At 38.3% G+C, this 13,826-nt stretch overlaps 1 protein-coding gene across 1 annotated transcript; it reads right to left on the reverse strand.

The window, feature by feature from the left end:
- Positions 1-6,748: 6,748 nt before the first annotated feature.
- On the reverse strand, positions 6,749-9,427 carry LOC132785988 (neurochondrin homolog). The gene is made up of 2 exons (XM_060792348.1): positions 9,295-9,427; positions 6,749-9,214 (listed from the first exon to the last, which is right to left on the reverse strand). Exon 2 carries the CDS (start codon positions 9,180-9,182, stop codon positions 7,011-7,013), a length of 2,172 nt encoding a protein of 723 aa, XP_060648331.1. The 5' UTR covers positions 9,183-9,214; positions 9,295-9,427; the 3' UTR covers positions 6,749-7,010.
- Positions 9,428-13,826: the final 4,399 nt, after the last annotated feature.

Raw genomic sequence — 13,826 nt, forward strand, 5'->3', positions numbered from 1 at the left:
AATATAATGACAGCAATTCAAGAGGAATATAAATAAAATAGAGATACGTGTAGTGAAGGTTTCTTTTGTTGACAAAGAAATAATAAAATAAATAATAATAAAAATAATTCAATTTTCACGACTATAAAATTCTTTGTGGTTGACAACTCTATTTGACAATGATATAAGCAATTACGTTTTTTGCTACACACGCTAGTGGAGAGGAGCGTAACTCATTTCCTTGTGCCGTGCAACGTGCAACGTTCCCTCTTTCTTGGCACAGCCATCGAAAGGCAACAACGTAACAAGTCAGCATGCGGGACTTCCAGAGGAGCGCGCGCTCCATTAACACGTCATCGATGGAAGCGCAATCTGAATCAGGCCTTGTCGTCTGTCGATTATCTTATTGGAAACTCAATCGACTCGCACATACATATTTAAATAGTATTTTCCTTGGTATTCCAAGCAAATGGGAATTCATATCTTTCCACTCAAGCAAACAAATTTGCTAGAGCAAGAGAAGGAGGAAGGCAGAACGGAACGGATGAATATAGGAAGAGATGTGTGACGCCCACATGCAATATTTATTGTGGTTGGATGCTAAACACACACACACACACAGACACTCAGTGTGTAAAGCATAAACTAACCTTTGACACTGTGCCTTAGGTCTGTCTGCTGGAGTTAGCCAGCCAGAGGTCTGGCTAGCAAACGGACCAATTTCATTTATTCGAGTATTTTGATTATTTATGCCGTTACTCCTATGTATGCGCAGCGTGTGCTCCTGGCAAAGGGCAAAGAAATTCAATTGAATTTCATAAATACAACTTGCTGCTGGCATCGATTCAAACTGGCCACAAAAAAGGACTCGAACATAACGAAACTTTAACCTGAAACCAGAAACCTGAAGTGCCCAATCCTTTGCGTCTGTGTTTGTTGCCAGTTGCCAGTCGCCAGTTTGCTGCATTGTTTTTCGCTTCGATTACGAAATTGTAATCCAAACCCGTAAACACAAAATAAATTTGTTGCTCTGAGTTATTAGTTTTTCTTACCTGTTGGCAGCCAGCAACTCGTTGAGTGAAACTTTTTTTTCCTGTTTTCATTTTTTTTGCAAAAATGAAAGCAGTTTGTGAATGGCAACAAGTGCACTCATTGGGCGGCCTGCCCTCTTCGTGTTTCGATGGCATTCAACTTGTAAGTCCCCTCCGTCGCCCCTTCCTTCATCTCTTTTTGTGAAATATTCGTTTTGGTTTTCATTTTATTGGAGTGAATTACGAATGATTATTGAAAAAGGTGCTCAGCACAGTTTCTATTATATTCGATTGCAAAGGTCATGATGGCTGGCTGGATAAGTGCAGTTTTGCATTGCAAAGTGGAACTCTTAAAAATTCAATTTATTTAATAAGCTAAATAAATAACAATGTTCGTAACTTTCAAAGCGAAGAACGACTGGGAAAACAACAAAGCGATGCATTGTTAAAATTATTAGAACTACAAACTATAAGTATGTGTATCACAATGAATTATAATAATGAAGTATTAACAATAAGAGTGAAAACTAATTTGAATTAACCATTTACTGCAATCATATATTTTCTCAACATTTAGCAAATATTTGACAATTTGTAATATAAGTGAATACAATTTGTCTTAAGAAATAATACAGGTAAAGGCTGGCAATAATTTATTAAAAATTCTTCTAAAGCCCATCATCTTCCACATATTAACAATAACTTTAAGGGCAATTATCATTAATTGTTATAGCCATTTAAATTTAACGCATCATTAACAGAGGCCACTAAGAGTCGGGCGCAAATATTGTCGAAAGCTTCGGATATACGTTTATAGGAAAACCGGCAAACGAGCTTTTCACAAAAAGCTTTTGCGCTTGAAAGAGAGCCCATGATTTAAGAGAGAACACGCTACGTGTTGGTGAAAGTATTACAACATTTTTCTCGCTCGCGTTTTACACAAATTGTTGCCTATTTTTAGGCGTTCGCCTTAAAAACGTGTCTGATTTCTCAGCCTTTTTTGCACACCCACTTTGCCAACCCTCTCAAGCGACAACAACTTGGCATCTGGACGTTATGACAAATTTAATTACCAAGAGCAAAGCTGCTGTTTGCAATTGATAACCCAAGTTCAATGAATCGTTCAAAATTGATAGCCATTAAAATTTCTGGCATGCCTGCGCATTGATCAACCAAAATACTTCCCAAGGTCTTCGCCAGGTACAACAGCAGCAAAAAGTTGCCAGACAAAGAGCACATCATCAGCATGACACACTTTTCAAAGGCTACCTAATTAACACTCAAATGTTTTAGCCATCGTAAAAAGAGTGGGCTCAGTCTTTGATTTCGCTATCGCAACAAAGATATCTTGCAATTAGAGAAGTTGGCTTTAGCTTTAGGATATTTACAAATTTATGTTAAAGCTAGATAGAGGTAATAGACAATGGAGCAATGATTTTGACTATTTTTATAAAAATTACTATTTAATAATAATATTATAGTATCAATATCATTTTATCCAATTGATTCAGCTTTTATAATATTATGATTGATTTTAACTATCTTGATATCTTTCTTTGGAAATACAATCACAAGTCAGCTACACGTGGTATGCGTAAAATGAGTCACTGGCCAAGAGAAATCGTAGATAGAACATGTGCTTGTAGCAGCTGTCAAGTGTCTTGAATAATTTATGAATTAATTGTTCTTGCGTGTTGTGTTCTAGCAGCTTCTTCCAATGGGGCAAATCACGTAACCAGCAACTTATCATTGCATTGTTAATGCGAAAGATCCTTATTAAGAGCTGAATTAATTTAAAACAAAATCCTGGCAACTTCTTTCGTATCATTTCCAATTGCGGCATTTTGAATGCATTTGAAATTGAATTGCATCAATTGCATATATTATGTGCCATATTTAAGATTATTTCATCTTATTAAATGCGATTTGTTTCGGGTAAAGACCGTTTAACAAAAGCTTATCCAATCTTGTATTCACCCCCATTATTTATTATTGTGGTATTGGTTTTTGCAGCGTGTCTGGAGTTAAGCTCAGGGGTTCTTGCAAGTGGCAATGATAATTGAATATTATGGCAATCAAATTCACATGAAATCCCCTTGTGTCAGAAGACCTGATACTGCAGCACTTGGGGTGTGCATTACCCTCTGAGTAAAATCACTGAAGTGTATTTGCAACCAGTTTATTATGCATCTATATTATATCATCAGGATTTAGGAGGAAATATTATATGATATACACTTGAATTCAATTGCGTATGTTGATTTATATCGTTTAATATTTAAAAACTTTTGTTTGGTCGGTACAGAAGAGAGCAACTATGAATACCTACTTTATGATTGAGATTTTAGCACTATGGGCGATATATGTACATACGTTTCAGAAATATTAGTGTGTCCAACACTTCTTTCGCCTTTTCATCAGAAAAATCTTTAATTAAAAGTTTTCCAGAATATGCATGTTGGGAAATATAAATTACGGGCAGATTGCTTTTGATTTAAATTGTCAGAGTAACATAAAAAGTATAACACTATAATTTTGTATTTCAACTTTTAACGAATCTCAATTAAATAGCTTGTATGCGTTAATATGTGCAAAGTGCTTGCTAGAAATATCAGGTTTTAGATCGTTGTGATGTTGCATTTTCTTCAGCCTTGAATAAGCTTTTAATTAGCGTGCAGCTTAGTCCAGTAGAGTTGAGTTTTCTGTTTAAAAATGATTACCGCCTTTGGAAAGAGTTATCAAGAAAAGCGACAGCACAGACAACGAGTTGCGTCAAGTCCCATCATCAACAACAACAACAACAACAACAACAACGAGAACAACATTATGAGCAGGATAGAGGAGAGAAGCTTTCTCAGTCGCGGCATACAAAAACAACATTTAATGTTGCCATGGTTGCCAAGCAGACGGAGGAAATTCTTTTGTTTTCCTTTCATTAATGCAGCAACAATGTATGAGAACGCTACTAATTGCAATCAAGATATCTACAACTTGTTGCTTGTTGAGCTTGTTTTTTGAGTTTGTGCAACCTCTCTAGAGTCGACGTTTCAAGATATGTCAGTTCTCATTGTTGGCTTATTGGTGCATTTATTGTCTTGATAATTGGCTCCATCATCTCTTCAATTAGTTCACTTAAACATGCTTTGCTAAATATTAGCGACACTAAAAGACGTCCTTGATTCGGCAAACACTCGTCAATAAAACACGCATTAAATCGTTTTTCAATTTGTAAAATATTTGTGAATCCTGTCCTTCAATGAAGTCCATCTCACATGGGTTGCTGCAGTTTGAGCTGCAGCTGACAAATTGACAATCGACTGGCAAGGATCTGAGGCAGCATATTTGAGAATGACATGGAAATGTACATGACAGAACTTTCACTTTGATTGCCTTGAATTTTCGGCAGGCAGCTTGAATGACTTGGGCGACTTTGGATCCGACTAATGGACGCAGCAACAAAAATACCGTAAGCCCTCTACTGACTGAGTGCACCGATGACATGGCGACCCTTCAGCAGGCTTTAAGTGCACAACATCTGAACATTTGTCGAAGGTTTCTCCTGAGCAAATGCTTTGCAAGTTCAAAGTAGCAAATATTGCCACCAGCAGGAATTTCTGTTCCAAGGATTGTGAGAAGAGCATCCAAATGTCTCTTCAATTTTCACACATTCAACATACGCCTGAAATTCAATCTTGTACGGCACAATAATATTTTGTTGATAGTAAATATTGTGTTATTAATTATTGGCAATTTCATTCACTACATTCCTTTTCGATGAACCATTAAAGCAAGTTAAAAAAAGAAATTAAAATTTGCATTGAAAATGCTATAATTCCATATAAAAAAATCTTAGAGTTAAACAAAACTAATAAGGAATTTTATTTAAATGTTGCTGGAGCTGTTGATTTAAAACTTAAACGAGCAAATAACTAAATCAGAAAATGTTGAAAAATATTTTGTAGCCAGAAGCTGTGTTTAGCATCAACAAGCAGTCAGTGCCAAAAGCCAAACGTCCTTTTTATTACCTTTGTCAAATGCACAAATAGCTGAAATCCACAGAGCTTAGAGCACCTTCTCTACCACCTCCACCTCCACATCCACCTCCGCCTCCAAACGCCCATCGCCATCTCTCTATCTCTATGCCCCTCCGGGTATCCCTTGCTCTACCAGTGCAATCCATGACAAAACAGCAGAGGCCCAAAACAAATTTACACATTTTGGTAGCCAAAAAAGGGTGATTCGAAAGGTAGCTCGATAGCTTGGGTCGCTCGCTGTTGGTGGACGAGCGTCCTTGTGCCCTCTGCTTGGCCAAATATTCAAACGTCTAAAAGTATGCAATAAAATATTATATCGTAATAAAAAGCAAACACGCAACACGAAGCACGAAGCAAAGGGATTGGATGTGATGTGATGGCATGGGATAGAAGGTGGAATTGGAGGTGGTTCGTTATCATACGATTGAGCAATACTTTTTTGTGTAATATTTCCTGAGCCTGTTGACAGAATGAGAGGATAAGAGTTTGCCCGACGATGGCCATACATTGGAAAATTGTCGCAATGCTTCAAGATTTATAGCAGATTTATCGACGGCTTTAGCAGGTTGTGCAGCTGCTGCTGCTACTTTTGACAGTGCCATTGTTTTAACAAGCGCTTGCTATGAGCGTATTACGTATACGCACAGAAGTCTTTATGCTCTTCACTCTAAGCTGCATCGAATCTCTCGTTATTGCATGCTGCAAATCTCAAATTGTATGCAAATCAATCCATCAAAAGCTGCATTCACTTTATAGAGTATTTTCACATAAAAAAAAGTGGGTAAGCTAAAGTCGAGTGTGCTCGACTGTGACATACCCGCTACCCATTTTTAATGAAAGCAAAAAAGTGCGGTATTAATTTTAAAATATAGCAAATTAAAAATTAACACAAAAAAAACTAAAAATTTACTACTATATTTGGTATATTGATAAGGTACAACATGCTAACTTTACCATAGAATGTTAAAATATACCTGATTGTCAGCCAACTACGGATCCTGAAAATAAGTTTTTCTAAAAAACACGTGGAAATCTTACTGAGTGTCGACTATGAGATGACCATATCTCTAGTGATAAACAACTGAATTTATATTCTCATATATGTAAAGGTTTGTAGGTAAACAATTGTTTTTTTTTCCATAAGATAATATAAGTTCTTAAGTAAAGAAAAAATAATCTACATAAACTAAATTGCACACGTTGCCTAGTAACAGGAGAATAGATTTAACTGATTTACGACTCTCATAATCTTTCTTTAATAATTTAGGAGTATATCAAGTTATCGCTATCAAAACAGTATCTCATATATTGAGAATTAATTTTACAAATTGGATTTCGTTCTTCAGAGGCAGAATCGGATATGACGCACAGAAATAATCAACAAAATATAAAAATAGCTTAAGAATATGACGACATCATCTAGCTGTTGACTCTACTTAAATACCCTTCTACCCTTTTGATACCGAATATAAATACGCATGGTTGTGATATGTTGACTGTGCTAGTGAACAAAACAAATTCGTGACGTGTTGGCCTTTGTTAAAAAGCAAAACTAATCCAACATACCATATAAATAAATGTTTTTGTGACGCGTATGTATAATGTATGTGGACACATCCGGACATTGTCTGCATCAAAAATATAATGAATGACAGCCAACTGGCGGCTGTTGCTGAAAGTGAAATTTATGCATCAGTTTTTCTTTATTAAATTTGTATTTATTTTCGTCTAAAAGTTGTTTAATTATTAAGATAGAGAATAAGCATAAAAGTGCATATAAAATAATTCCATTTCGGATAGCAAAAGAAAATTCTCTAGCATGTTTTTTCTCATTTTCATATCAAAAGTAAATCACACACAAAATGCCCACAGAACGAAAGAGAGAGATTGAGAAAGAATACACCGATTTAAAACAAAGCTCATACAAAAATATGTTAGTTTCGAGAGTCTACTGAATATTAATTATTTAGTCTCCAAACAGTTTCTTGCCCAGATCCATCATCCGATGATTGCGGCAGACACGCAAGGCATCGGCCTTCTTCAGCACGGCAACAACATCAGCATTGACATCGACCAGCTGTGAGAGGAAGTCCTCGTAGGCAGACTTAACATTCGCGGGCAATGTGCCGATTTTCACCTTCTTCAGTGTCTTCACAATGCCCTCTGCCCAGCCAGACTCGAGGGCGAACTCCGAGAGCCACGGCACCAGAGGCAGAACCCCACACATCGTCTGCATGCCGAGGAACCACAGTTCCGAGACATCCGACCAGACACCCTTGTAGGCGATGGACACGACCAGGGCGGTGGGATCGTTGCTCTCATCGATGTTGTAGGCATCCCAAAGGAATCGAATGGTGGCCTGAATGTAGCGGCAGATGGAGAAGTCATTCTGCTTCACCTTCTTGGACTGCTGCTTAAGCAGCAGTAGACCAAGCACAGCCAAGTTGCCATGAATAACCAGGTTCTCGGGTGTATCCTTGAGCTCGGGCAGATTCTCCACCACAAACTTCAGCAGATTAGCGAAAGTGGGTGCATCCTCAGCACGCTTCGGCTCCAGCACAGTGAAGTTCATCAGAATGTTGCACAGAGCAACAATTGCACCACGAGCCTCCTTCATCTGAGCCTGTTGCTCGGGTGTTGGCACCGGGTCGGGTTCGTTCATGCGCTTCAGTCGCTCCGCACGTGGAATGGGCGGACGCTTCCAGTGGGCAATGCTGAAGTACAGCTCGATGGCCTCCAGCAGCACCTCGTCCTGCTTGTGGGTAAAGAGCACACGTCTGGCCTCATCCTCAACAGCGAAGTGGCACAATGCTGGCATCATGACCCGCAGAATATCGACTGGCGGGGTTCCCTCTCTGGGACCTGCGCGCCAGGTCTTCAGATCGTGGAAGCTCTCATTGGCAATCTTGAGCATGAAGGGTAATAGCTTGTAGATCGCTGGACGCATGGCAGTTGTCTCCTGGGCCAACCAGGCAGACAATATGCGCACCGTTGCCACAATGAAGGCCTTGTCACGTGGATTGCCATTCTCGCGAATCTTGTCCTGGCTGACTCGGGTCAACACTGCCATCACCTGGTTGAAAGCGCCCTTGAGGGCCGTGTAGGTGGTCTGCTTCTCTTTGGGCTCGAGATCCAGCTGATCGGTAGCCATGTACTCGATGCACTGCTCCAGAATGACGAAGCAGCAGGTGAGCAGCTCCGCCTGCTTGAACGTCGTCTCCAGCTTCTTCTCGTCCATCTGCATGCGCACCTCAATGGCGGCCAACTGCAGCAGCATGAGGAAAAATTGCTTCTGATCATCCATGAAGGCCCACTGAATGCCCAGCACCTGAAGGGTCGTGGCAATCAAGTGAAGTGCGGGATCCCGCTGCTTGGGTCCAATCTTTGCCTTCAATATGTCCCCGCAGCCCTTGAACAGACTCTCTGGCCAGATCTGACCCTCGAGTGAGTTCACCACAATCTCGCGACGGCAGGTGATCAGAATGTCTGCAAGAATGCGACACAGCTCGTACTTGCGTTCCGTGTGATCCGTCTCCATGTCGAGAGCGATGCGCTGGATGAGCGCATGGAAGGCTGTGGGATCCTCGGGCCAGGACACAACACCGAACTTGTTCACGAGCAGCACAATCAAGTGCAGAGCCTCGTCGGTCTGGAAACTCTGTGCCGAATAGATCTGCGACATTTTGGGAATGGCTCCCGTCTCCAAAAGTGCCTGCTGACCAGGCTCATAGCTCGCAATACTCTTGAGGCAACTGTATGCCTCGCTGACCACAATCAGATTGTCCTCGTAGTCCTCGTCGTCGGCCTGTTCGACGATCTCCAGCAACGTGGGTATGGCATCGATGATGTCCTTGTGGGTGGCCAACTCCTCCTCCTGGCAGAAGCCCGTGAGAATCGAGAGGGCGACGCTCTTGTACACCAGAGGCGGGCAATCGTTGGGCAAGTCCTTGGAGACGAGCAGTTTGCGCAGAAAGGGGAATCCAATGGCCTCAAAGAGCAGCTTCTTGCCCGCCGTGTTGCAGTCCTTGCCCTTCATAAGCTTCGTGACCATGAACAGAGCCGCGAACTTTTCAGTATCGCTTCGCGTGCCCTTCAGCAGATTGGCGCACTTGCGCACAGGTTCCGGCACGTCTGTCATATCTCCTTGCCTCTCGTATGCAGCTGCTGTATCTATGTATATATAGGTGGATTGTAAGCTATATACTTTTTTATAGGCGTCTATATGCGCACGCTCTATAAATAACTCTCACACTTTCACTTGGCTACACACACACACTCAGCACTCAGCAGTTCCCGTTGGCTTCGATCGCTTTTTCCGACCGAATGTTTTTTCTTCTTGGATTTTGGCTTCCTCGCTCGACGACGCACTCTCGCGCACTGATCGCTGTCGGAAAATCGGCTTCTCACTTGCCGCATTTTCAATTTTCCAAAGAGGCCGCAGCTGTTGCTGTTCAAATCTCATTTGGACATGGCTGAAAACCTACACAAATTTCTATTTTACGTTTCGTGATATTTGTGCATCTTGTACATTATTTTAAATGTAACTTAAAAAGCTCTCTAATAGTTGAAGTTAATCTAAATTATCTTATTTTCGTGAATTAATTCGAATCTTTTTTACCATAAATATTGTTGTCTTTAGACTTTCGATATTTCAATAAAATTTAATTATTTGTTTTCTTTTATAGAGAACATAATTGATTCTGAATTGGTATTTAGCAATAGTTTTTGCCAACAATATGACAATCAATTCAAATCGAGCGAATGACGATTTCATTTTGGTTACCCGAATGCATTTCTCTTCTCTACCATATTTAGCTCTCTTCCTCTCTCCCACTTACCCAACACTCTCAGCATTTGCTTCTCTCATGAGCAATGTTGTTTATATTTAGAACATGATTTGTCGTTTTTTGACTTTTTCATGTTTACGTTTCAGACAAACTGTGAGAATTCAGCCGGCGGCTGCATTTGTTCCAGAATTTTTTCACTGTTTCGAGTGTGAGTCTTTGTGTGTACAGCACATAGCCAGAAGATATAGTGTATATATAACGAATGCTCTATGTATACGTGTATTACTTATACACACACAATTCTCACATGTTCTTTCACGTGTTAAAGTAAAACTGCGATTAATTTCATGCGTTGCAATAAAAAATTGCAAATACAAAATAAATATACCCATGCATGCTGATTAATTCAAATGCAAATAGACATATATACGTATATGTACATATATGTATGTGGATGCACAGTTATTCTGTGCATATATTATTTAAATATGTTTCTCGCTATTTATTTGGGGTCAATGAATTCCATTTCGATATCCACTTTTAATAAAAAAAAACTGAATTTATAATTAATCTTATTTATTATTTAATACACTCAGTTCGGTTTATCTCCCAATATGCAAACAAAGGCGTTAGGGTAACAAAAAGTCGAATAAATTTAAATGTAATGATCTTACTTGTTTACAAATTCGCCAGCTGTTAAAAAATATGTACACATATTTTAGCATTTCTTAATACGTATTAGTGTAAAAGATACAATTTGCATTTCTAGTCTTTCTTGTTCAAATGTTTTTCAAATTAACTCAATCAATTTTTTTGGATCACAGTTTATTATTGTGTTTCTACAAATAACCTCAAACATATTATAATATTATTATATTTTAGAGCATTTAATCATTTGTTTGCGACATTCAACATTTCTCAGTGGGACGATTTTATGTGTCAAAACAATAATACATATTTTTAATGAGCTGAAAGAAATGTCTAAATTTCACATTAAAGTTGGCAAATAAGGAATATTTTGGCAACCAAAAACCATTTATCTGAATCATTAGCATTAACCGCTGACACTCTTTAAATAGGTGAACTGATAAACCTCACACATGTCCACATATTTGGCGACTGCTGGCGAATATGTTGATTGCAAATTTAATTATCATTGGCAATCGATCCTTCAATAACGGTCAAAAACATAATACAATATAGAATCCGTACCACATATAAGCAAAATGTGAAACTACAAAAATTATTTCAATTGTTTGTTGAACAACGAAATGCGAGCAGCGAGCTAACAATTCGCATTCAAAAATTGCACTCACACTCATTATAACCAATGGCCATGGCTAATATTTGGCAACATTTTCACTGAGTCGCAGTTTCGAACAAAAGCGAAGGTCCACAATATGCCCTGGAGTTGTGTTCCACAACAAGGCACAGAACTTAATACATATACTTAAATATTCGAATACAAAAAGTTTTTATTTTTGAAGGATTATTTGCCAGGAAACAAGTTTTAAGAGAATATAGTAGAGGAGAGTCCAATTTTGAATTTTCCATTTCAAATAGATTGATCTACCAAAAAAAGTAACCTTTTATAATAGGCTGCTTCATTACTCAAATGTAATATAGTATTTTGTAGCTATTGTTAAACTTAAAACCAAATCACAGATATTTGTAATTCCAAGCTTGGCATACTCTATAATTACCTACCCTATTAGTACAGGGTATAAACTGGACGTTGGATGTTCACCCGCATGTAATTCGTATCTCTTAATGTGCGTGTGTTTGCGTTTGTTATTATTATTTTAAATTGATAATGCTGGCGCCAGTTTCAACTCCGGGATATTTTCCACTATGCGTAATTTGAGCATAGATTCATATGGACAACTGTGTAAATCGAGAATGTTGAAATAATTGGCTTAAAGAGTAAATTGTGAAATTGTACATTTTATGCTCAAAAGCTTATGTTAGTTATATTTTATTACTAATTAGTTAAAAATGCCGAAAGCATCTTGTTTTCAATCATTGAACTGTGTATAAATCAGAATCTTTAGCATGAATTCAAATAAGGTCTTAGAAGATCAGTGGGAAAATCTTTAATGTATAAAATCCAACAGACTCAAAATAAATCCAACTTTGTGGTCTAAACGCTTCGCTTGAATCTACATTGCATGATGACTGCATTTTAATAGCACTGAGCACTGAGACACTTGACAAATGTGTCTCCTCTTCAACTGGAAATGCTCGAACAACAACTTGAAAGTCGTAATGACATACAATTTATTTGAGTTCTAGAAATTGGAACAGTCAGCGCCCAGTAACGCCCCCAAAACGACATGCGCAATACCGTTTGTGGACAGACAATCTTTGGGGCCAGTTTGACACTGTTATCAAGATGAGATGAGGAAGTTGTTGATGGAACGGCTTCAAGCTGAAATCAATGTTGATGATCTGCTCACAACATTTTGGGGCCAGTCAAAAGTTGCCAAACGTCTGACTTTGGCGGCGGTTATCTATCTATTTAATTCCCCAGCTTCCTTCCCGCCAATACACAAAATCTGCACGTGCCCCATTTAGTATACGCTGTGTGTCTTGGCTCTGTTTTGGCCGATAGCCGATGGCTGTTGGCCGTTGGCCGCAATTGGTGGCCATTGGCAAATTCGATGAAATGAAAAATACAAACAAAATCATTTGTCAAAACATTTCGAAAGAGCTTTATAAACTCTTAACTTCAATATCAGGCAGCAGTTTCGCCTTCCCCCCGAAAATCGATGATGTCCAGTGACGCAACGTCAACGTTAACAACGAGCTAAAGCAATCGGCAATACAATAAAGGCCGCAGTGTGAAGGCGGAAGTCGAATCGGAAGAGGAAAAGAAATCGGAATAGAAAGTGTGAGTACGAATGTGAATGTGAATGCGAGTATGAGTGTAAGTGTGAGCGAGTGTTTCCCATTCAATGTTGTTGAAAGTGTGGAGCTCTTTTAAGCCTCCGTTGAGAAGGTCAGTAGATTCGAATATTGCACGTCCCTTTTAGGAATCTCACTTCACATCTGCTCTTTCGTCCCATTCTCGTGATTAGTGTTAAGAGGTTTCTTTATTTTTTTTTTTTTGCGTTTTTGTTACATTTTTATTTTCTTGGTTTTATTGTGGCTATTTTGCTTTTCTTCATTTCGTCTTGGCTTTGCGGCAAACATCGTTTGTCAGCCGATTTATTTCAATTATGTATAGCGATTCATGTATTGTAATATGTTTCCTCTTTTAGCTTAAAGCTGCCCCGCCTTCACTATGTGACAAATGAGAACCAAGGCAATTGATATTGAAGGCTATTTTTAAAGCCGTATATTTCTAATGAGGTGAATTGATTTGCCTTATTTGTTGGAACTGGAACATAAGTTTGCAAATATATTTATGATATATCTGTGAATATCTGGGAGATTATCTGTTAACAACGAGCAAGGATGGAACTTAAAGTTTATGCGAATATCATTATAAGTTTATGATTTAATTAATTATTTTAAAAACATAATATAATATTTCTCATTTCTAAATATGCCATATTAACTTACTCCATTTGTTGGAAGTGGAATTGAGGGTTGTAAATAAAACTACAACATCACTCTTAATCGTTAATGGATGCAATTTTAATTTTGAGCCAATATTATTATTAATGAGTATGTGAATAAAATAATTACAAAAAAAAAAAATTTCCTATTTAAAAACGTCTCAAATTGATTCTCCTGATTTGTTGGTAATGAATCTGTGGTTTCCAAATATGTCTATAATGAGAAATTATTGGTTAACAATGTGCAAAGATGGAATTTAAATTCCAAGCGAATCTAATTTTTATAAGTTTATGATTTGTTGGTAGTGAAAATGAGCTTTGCTCTCTATACACAATTTTAATTCAAAGCGAATTTTGTTATAAGAAGTTCATGATTCAATTAAAGATCAAGTCAACTTAATCGATGCTACTTGACTTTATCTCTTGCCCTGACAT

The sequence above is a fragment of the Drosophila nasuta genome, chromosome 2R (assembly GCF_023558535.2).
Source record: "Drosophila nasuta strain 15112-1781.00 chromosome 2R, ASM2355853v1, whole genome shotgun sequence".
Taxonomy (NCBI): Eukaryota; Metazoa; Arthropoda; class Insecta; order Diptera; family Drosophilidae; genus Drosophila; species Drosophila nasuta.

Coding starts and splice junctions, on each gene's coding strand:
- LOC132785988 (XM_060792348.1), bottom strand. CDS start 9,182: ATGACAGACGTGCCGGAACCTGTGCGCAAGTGCGCCAATCTGCTGAAG.